The sequence below is a fragment of the Haemorhous mexicanus genome, chromosome Z (assembly GCF_027477595.1).
Source record: "Haemorhous mexicanus isolate bHaeMex1 chromosome Z, bHaeMex1.pri, whole genome shotgun sequence".
Lineage (NCBI taxonomy): Eukaryota > Metazoa > Chordata > Aves > Passeriformes > Fringillidae > Haemorhous > Haemorhous mexicanus.
In genome coordinates this window covers 41,681,995-41,690,542 of record NC_082381.1, presented here as the reverse complement: position 1 = coordinate 41,690,542, position 8,548 = coordinate 41,681,995, and the positions used below count along the sequence as shown (strand labels likewise).

Genomic DNA, 8,548 nt, shown 5'->3' with positions numbered 1-8,548 from the left:
TGGAAATGATTGCAATAGCTTCCCAGCCTTCTGCACTTACATTATCTAGTCCTACCTGAGATGATATCTTCATTGGAACAAATGGCGTAACGATCATCAAATACAAACAGCTTCCCCCTGTAGAATCCATCTGGAAACTCTTCTAGGTACTTGTGAATTCCACCTTTTAGCTGGTAAACCTCTCTGCACACTGCCTGTTTAAAGCATATTAGCAGAAAAACTGAAGGAGACCACAGCAGTGGTGGTGTGCCAGAGTTCCCAAAGCAAATGCTGTAAATGCCAGAGGTCAGTGAAAAGCAGCAGCCTCTCAGTGACCATCAGATGGCACCATGTGCAGCCACAGCTCTAGGCAGTGCCACCAGGGAGCTCTGGGTGGCTCCACAATGCTGGCTTGTTGGAACGAACCCAACTCTTCATTTAATGCTACACTCAAAAGAAGCTGGTAACCTCCTCACTTGAGGAAGGTCTGCTGTATCACAGATCAAATGCTTTTGAATCTCCATGAACTGCTGCTTGTTATTCAGTATTCATCTAGTTAACAGTAGAAGCAGAATTTTGCAGGGTTCACATTGATGCAGCGGAAAAAAGAACCCCAAGGTTTAAATCTCTGGAGAACCTTTTTATTTTGTTCACTTGATCCTTGAGAGAAGGATCCAGGAGAAGAGTGGGATGGAAATTTTAGAACACAATTAGAACAATGCACTGTGCTGGATTTAGTTCTGGGAATTTCACCACTGTGAGATGCTCAAGCTGTGCAGTAATGACCACAGAGCATAACCTAGACAGTCTGTGGAAACACTGCAGAGTATTTTCAAGCCCTCCTAAAACAGTCCTACAAATAAAATATCTCTTCTCAGAAAATGGGTTATGTAATTATTTTCACTGCTGTGACACTAGTCCACACATGTCATACTGAGTCACACGCAACTATCCAGGTGCTTGACTGACAGCGTGAGGCAAGCACATGTCAGAGGCATTTATCTCCCCACCTGTGCATTCTGCAGTTTGTGCACAGTAAGAATTCTCCAGCAAGACAAAAGACAGGAGCTCTTAAAGCAGCCTCAACTCCCCGACACTTGTGCCCTCAGAATGACATCTTACCTTGCTCCTGAGGTAAGCAGAGCCTCTTTCACAACGAATCCCTCCTGTGCAGTACATTAGGACACGCTTGTCTTTAAAAAGCTCCAGGTTTTCATCTACGTAGCTTGGAAAATAGCTGAACTTCCTGATATCTGGAGCCAGACAGCCCTGGAAATGCCCCTGCAATTACAACAGATGGCCATGCAACTGATTACAAGCACTGTTACTGATAAGGTCTGTGCTTCAAACCAGAGGAAGTAACAAACCTTTGGGCTGGAATATTCAGCTCACTGCAGCTGCTTTAGGCAGCTCCTCAGCTGCATTAATGCATCAAAACTTATGTTAAAATCTGTAGGAGGATTCTGGACACAGCAAGTCTCCTCATCGAAAGAGAAAGCTAAGCCGAACTGTCAGAGAGAGGACAAACCACAACAGTGCGTGAGGGGTGGTGGCTGTGACAGCAGGATGCCCCTTTCTTTTTGACAGATGGGACAAGACAAAAATTGCTAAAAACCATCCCTACAAATTATACAACTTCAAACATTCATGCTCATGTTGTATGGACCTCTTTGTTTTCTTTCTGCCCCACACTGTATAAGCACTGGCCAGGTATGCTCCATCCTTAGTTTCTGGGCAGGTCCTCTACTGCTTGTATCTAATATTCATTACTAAACTGCACTCTGTACACATTTACAGTCCAGCTGGAGTATGTAATCTCTTCTAATGCTGTACTCACAATAGTAAATATTTCACCCCTGCACCTGTAAAGAAGCAGGCAAGCAGCACTTACTATTTTACTTTCATAGAAGTTCCTACAGTCCAGCAAGATGGTTTCGCTTTGTCCTTGAGTAGCCTGAGACAAATACTGTTCTACTTCTCTATGAAATTCCTGAGGGGATAAATGGATTCCTTTAACAAAACAAAACAAAACAAACAAACAAACAAAAAAAAAAAAAAAAGAGAGAGAGAGAAAAAAGGGGCCGGGGGGGGGAAGACAAGTGAGAAGCAGAACTATGAAACAATGTCACAAATGAGATCACTGATCCAGATTCTCCTCAGACTTCCAAACAAAACTTTTTTGTGATTATTAACAGACTTTCCTTCCCAAATCAATCAGCCAAGTTTATCCATTTTTGGTTTTCTATTGGCAAATGAAAGAAAACACAACACTCTTCCATACAACGGAAGAAGCAGCAGACAGCTACTTATCTCTGTGATCTTCTGTTGCATTCCCCTGGCTACTCTTTACAGCTGTAGAAGAGGGAATAACATGTGCCACTCCTCTTTGCTCATATGTCATTACACTTGGAGGTGCAGAAATACAATTTTTTTAATAAACTCTTCTTGATAACAATAGAAAATTCCCATAAACATGTATTACTTTCAGTACAACTTCAATGTACATAGAGTTTCTCAATTTTCAGGGCTTAGGACTTTTAATCTACTGAAAAACTAAAAAGCTCAACCAGCAAAATCCTTTAGTTTATTAAAAATTACCCCTGCAAGCAACCTGCCAGAGTAATAGGAACCATCTCCACAAAATGCTACAAAAAGGGCAAAAAAGGAAAGAAATAGCCAAACATACAGCCCACAAACTACCAAAAAATGGGAACAAAAAATAATCCTCTTCCAAATCCACAAAAAGATGCTGTAGAAGTTCGGCACCAACAAAATCTCTTGGTGGAAAAAACCAGCCCAAAGCTGCTCTGTTAATTGCTATTTACTGTGCTCCTGCTTACCACCTATTTAAGCATCCTTAAAGCAAATCCACGGCCAGGAACACCTTATCAGGTGTAATCCACACTAAGCAGCTACAGCTAGCACTAAACAAATGCAGTCAGATGGAGCTCATGAAGAACTTGGATCTGCTTAGTGCAAAAGGTAGGAGCATGGCTCTTTGCGCCAAAACGAGTGAAGCCAAGTCAGCAGTCCCTCCTGCTCCACATCATCTGAACTCTCCCACAAAACCTGAAGTTAATTCTGAAGTTTTCTGAGGCAGCTATACACTTGGCTTGCCAAAATCTAGGACGGCAAATTCTCTGCACCAGTAGCTTTTGACTAACAGTAAGATATCAATTTCTGTATCTATTTCTCCTGTGTGCTGGTGATTGTGCAAAGGGAAGTATTTTTGATGAAGGATTTTACTCTTCACTCATCTCTCACTTGGATGAGAGGCTTTATTTTTTTCTTAATCTAATTACATAAACTTACCAGTTTCCTTATAAGACACTATCTTTGGATCAATGCCCATAGGTACAATTTCTCTGAATACTCCAACTCGAAGGTCTGGGAAACAGTGAGCTCCTCCTGCACTGCTCTAGGAAACCAAACATTAAAAAAAATTCACCAAAGTATGCCAGGTGTCAAAATTAAAATTACCCACTCACTTTAATTCTACTGATCATTAGAATATGAAAATATCTTTGTGGCTGAGGGAAAGAGGTGTCTTTCCTGCTGAAATCCACACTCTAAATTCTGAAGTTTAGACAGTGGACCCCTAACATGACCTGGAAGACAGGTGTCTTAGGCCCAATGACTGCAGGTGAGACAGACAGCATTTGGTTGGAAGTGCAGGAATGTAGACCAAATCTTAGCAACATGTTACTGACACTTATTGTGAGAAAGCTGAGGCCCTACAAAAACATGGTGATCTTGACAGGAATATTAAAAAATGCCCTCCAGTAATGGATCATGTTGCCACACGCAGGCCCTGCAGTTCTCTTCATCCCTCTGGCACCGGACACAAGCACAGCTGTGCCTCCAGTCATGATGTGTGTGATGGGAACTGCAGTGTCCATGTGTGTGACGGAGATGTATGGGAAGTCAGCCAGGCACAAAATTTGTTAACAGTGGAGGCTGGCACCTCCCTCTCCCCTCAAACTCAAGCAAGAGATTTCCCCTTCAGAAGTCCTGGTATGCCCTTTATTGGTAGGCACCCCCACTGCAGGCTACAGGGAGTGAGAATTTCTGCAGGGCTGAGCCTCAAACATGGCCTAGGCATCATCAAGTAAATAAACACTCAAAGAAAAGTGCACCTGTGCAGCAGCGTGCCAACTATTACAGAAATCAATCTGCAGGAACTGTAGTGGCTGCTGGGTATGTTTATAGCCTCAAGCACAGTTCTCACTCCTCTATCCCTTGTCTTCATGGCACAGCAACCTGAAAGCCTCACTCACTTGAGCATACAACATTCAGGAGGAACTGTGAGACAGCAAACAGTGTTATTCCACTAAAGCGTGAACACTGATGCCCAGAGAGATCATGCAAGGTTGAAGGTTTTGCCAAGGTCTGGGAAAAATTCCATCCCTTTTTTTTGTATCTACATATGACTGTAACTAACATAACTCCTCTTGAAATTCAGCCAAGCATAACAGACACTTTTAAAGCTAAGATTGAATCATCACTGCAGCTCAGCATGGAATTTGAGTTTCACAAGTTTCACTAACTCCTTTGATCTACTTTTTTATGAAAAAATAATAGCACTCCCTACAAATAAAACTGTGTGGAGAAGAGCTGCTGCTAAAGCTGCAGCTTTCCTTCCTTGCAGAGAAACCAGAACCTACAGTGGTTGGCAGCCAAAGCCTACCAAAATGCCATACAGTGCACCAGCTACTGCTGCCCTCATCATCTGAGGACAGCAATCAGTACATACATAGCCAGGCACTAAGTGGAGTAGGAAGAAACCTCTTTACAGTCCCTGTGTTTTCTCTGGAAGATACCCAATCCATGGAACCGACAGTGCACCTATATGGACACCAAAACCTGCATGACCCTAAACCAGTAGTACTGCTTCCAGTCTCAGCAGGGTGAAGAGCAAAGTGCAAACACTTTGCTGGGCTAGGTGTGTGTCGTGATGCCTGCTCAGTCTGGAGTAAACGCTTGTTGCAGAATGGTGGTGCTTAGGTACACTCCCTCACTCACCTGTACTGGGGGGCTTTGCAGCTGCACCCATAGCTTGTGGCAGCTGCTAACACTGCCCATGGAAACTCCCAATTCTGGTAAAAACTAGCACAGATTTTTGGTGTGGTTAAGATCCACCAACTCAGGTAAGTGGTGGGGGAGCAGAACTGCCATGGCAGAAGTAATACTGTCAAGAAGGAATCTATTTATTTATTGAAAATTAAAGTACCCCCATTAACAATATCTATGTGAAAATTATTTTTTCATACCTTGAAATCCTCTTGACACAAAATGTTTTTGAACAGAGGCTGGGAAAGCATAACTTTAATGTAGAGACTGGTAGCTACTTTGCTTCCCCCAACTGTCCCATTAATTCCTTCTGAAGCAACTCGTACCTAGGAGGCAAGAGGAAAAGCTGGGGCTGAGCCTTAGTTACAGCAAAAGAGATCACAGTGAAATTGGCAAAACATGACTGGGTGACAAAGGGCAGGCACAGGAGTATGTTCAGAAAAGAGACTACTGAATAAGGAAGGAAAATATGGTTAGACTGAAGTTGAACATAAAGACAATGAACAGGAAAAAAAAAACCTCAACAATCCAGTCATCACTTCTCAGCCATTTTAAAAGAATTGCATCAGGACAGTCAGAGAAGTCCATTCAATAAACAGAGAAATGCTGTATAAACAGAGAAATTGCTGTCTGCAAATCCTGCAGTCAGCATTAGAATTCCCACTGGAAGTTGCCTCAGAAAGAACAATAGGCTTGTGCTGTATGACTCAGACAGCTAAAAAAGAAAATGTGAATATGCATAACATTGTATCTAATATTAAATTTCAGGATGAGTCATTTTATCTCCAGCACTGACAAATGAACAAAAGCTCTGAAGTGGGGGCAGGGGTAAGGAGGAAAGACTAAATATAAGAAGCAAGGAAAAGACCAACTGATTGGGAAGGTAAATGCTGTACCTGTCTTGAAGATGAGATGGGAAAAAAAAAAAAAGAAAAGAAACTTGAGCAAAACACCAACTACCAGGCAAGACAGCTGAGCAGAAAAATAAGTGAATCCATGATGACACTTCACCCCCAGACCTGTGCTGATGCACCACTGGCAGAGAGCAAGAAGCTACTTAGGAAGACAAGTCACAGAGAAAAGGAGCCTCCTGCTCCACACTGCCCTCCTTCTCCCCACAGAAAACCTAGGAACATCAGCTTTGTGAGGTTAAAATTCACCTTCTACCACAGCATCCAGAGACCAGCTACACAAGCAACTCACATCGTTGGTCTAGCCTGCCAGGAATGAAGAGAACAGACTGTGCAGGAAAGAGAACTGCTACATTGTGGTGTGCCCTAAGGTGTTGGCTGCTCTCACCTAATTCCTGACAGTATGGTTTACAGCTTGGTGTAGCCACTCTGACTGGGAGTCCACTGTGCACTGAGGACGGAGGATACAGGTGACCAGGGAGTGAAGCAGGCCCAGACACATGCTATCCCTCCAGCTACACCGTCCTGCACGTGCCCTTCAGCCACAGGACACACCCAGCCTGCTAATGCCAGCTGAGACACCTGCATGCAGCTCCCTGCTGACACCAGTGAGTAAGCCACTTTCATCTCCTTGCCTGTATAGAAAAATGCATCATGAATCTCTCATGTGAATATCCTTTCTGGTTGATGGCAGGAGTGATAAAAAGACTCATTTTCCTGTTTCCATGTGTAAAACTGATGGAAATGGGGTAACCCTTGCAAGGACAGGGTCTGCACCATGTACTGCCTGTGAGGCTCACTCAATGCCACACCCAGGGTGCCCTGCATCAAAAGGGATTTAAGATTATCTGTATTTTTTTTTCTTTGTTGTGATAGCTCTTAAACAGAATTCTAAAAGATACCTTACCAAGTCTGAGCCTCTCTTATTGGGATCATAACAGACTACCACTTTCTGGTGCAAAACACATCTGGTTCTCCATATAACCCATCATCCTGTACTAAATAAAGATGAGGGGGTTTTTCCTTCAGAATAGAACCATTGCTTCAAAACTTACCTTGCCAGTGAGATGTAGATGCTGACACAAGGCCTTTTGCCAAGCACAGAGTTTCTCGGGATCCCTCACCTCACAGTAACAGTAATAGAGAAGTACATCTCCCACCTGGCTGCCCACAGCATGGCAAAGGTAAGCAAATAGAAAAAGAATGTTAAGAAAGAACAAAATTATACTATTAGCAGTAACCATTCAAAAAGCAAGACAATTTTATTTTGGCAGATGTGTAGATAAAAAAAGCCCTCAAACAAACTTTGGAGGGATTAACACTACTGGGTTTGATTTATTTCAAACAGAAGGAATGTTAACCAAAAAAAGCTCCCACACTTCTAATTCTCGGGCCTCGTTACAAAGTGAACTTTGTACTCTCACTGCCAGAGGCCTACCATATGCTCTCCCCACACACAGAACACACGAATTACTGACTTTTTTGCACACAAGCGAGACGTTAAATGCTCGCTTTGCCAAAACGGCACTTGAGCTGTTTAAATTTAAAAAGCCAAAGCTTTTTGAGAGATTGTGTGTCCCCACATTTTGCTTGTGCAGCACAAGCCAAACTCTGCCACAGTCAGAAACGTTTCTGTGAACCCTCTTCTACCTAAATGAGCCCATGAGGAACCTGAACGAACAGCAGAAAGGAACCCATGCAGAGCATATCCTACTGTTCTGCCCCTCTCTGCTGCGGTCCTTCCTTACAGATCCAAGCTGTCAAACAAGACCCATACAGGCCTGCTTTAAAACAGTACAGGATGATATAGCTCAGATAGTTCAATGCACCACTAAAAACGGCAAGGGGTCAAACACTTAATATAAAGGATATTCAGAGAATCTGAAGATCCAGAAGAATATTCGGGAAGACTCTTCCTGTATCTTAGAAGTGTCGCTTGACTGAATCTCATAAGAAGTACTACTGGCAGACGGTCATGTAAAGCCGAATACCCCACTCCTGGAGCTTCAGAGCGGCGAGGGGCTCCCTTACCTTGTCAGATCATCCTGGCTGACGTGGCTTATGTCCGGGAGCGTCCAGGAGATCTCCGGACTGCTGCAGGACTGCCCGCTCGGCCGGGCCGCGCTGCCCGCCGGAGCCGGGCCGCCCGCGGGGCTGCCTGCGGCCTCCGCCGGCCCCGCTCCGAGTCCCGCCTGCCGCCCCACGTCCCCGGAGTGGTGCAGAGCCACGTGCCTGTGGATGCCGGGCAGCTCCTCGAACGCCTGCCGGCAGCACCGCCACCGCACGCCCTCTCCGCCGCCGGGACACCGCGAACCGGCCGGCACCTCCTTGGCTTTGACGAACAGGGAAAAGGCCTGGAACGCATCGCAAGCGTCCGCGTTACCGAGGTTACAGCGCTGCCCGGCCCAGGCCCGGCGCGGCCCCGCGCCCGGCCCCGACCCACCTTCCTGCGGGCGGCCGCGCGCTGCTTCCTGCCCGCCGCAGCCCCCTCGGAGCTGCCCCGCGGCGAGCCCGGCCCGGGCGGCGCCGCCTCGCCCGGCACCATCTCCTCTCCGCCAGGAAGCACCCGCTCTCCTCCTCCTCCTCCT

General features: G+C 45.3%; 1 protein-coding gene across 1 annotated transcript in view; it reads right to left on the bottom strand.

The window, feature by feature from the left end:
* The window catches only part of TSTD2 (thiosulfate sulfurtransferase like domain containing 2), a 14,328-nt gene extending 5,780 nt beyond the window's left edge, over positions 1-8,548 (bottom strand). Inside the window, exons 1-8 of the mRNA XM_059873364.1 lie at positions 8,404-8,548; positions 7,992-8,314; positions 7,016-7,124; positions 5,250-5,375; positions 3,292-3,397; positions 1,871-1,989; positions 1,102-1,260; positions 56-194 (exon numbers count right to left, since the gene is read on the bottom strand). Of these exons, the coding sequence (XP_059729347.1) occupies positions 56-194; positions 1,102-1,260; positions 1,871-1,989; positions 3,292-3,397; positions 5,250-5,375; positions 7,016-7,124; positions 7,992-8,314; positions 8,404-8,505 (1,183 nt within the window). The 5' untranslated portion in view covers positions 8,506-8,548. The remainder of the gene's footprint in view (positions 1-55; positions 195-1,101; positions 1,261-1,870; positions 1,990-3,291; positions 3,398-5,249; positions 5,376-7,015; positions 7,125-7,991; positions 8,315-8,403) is intronic.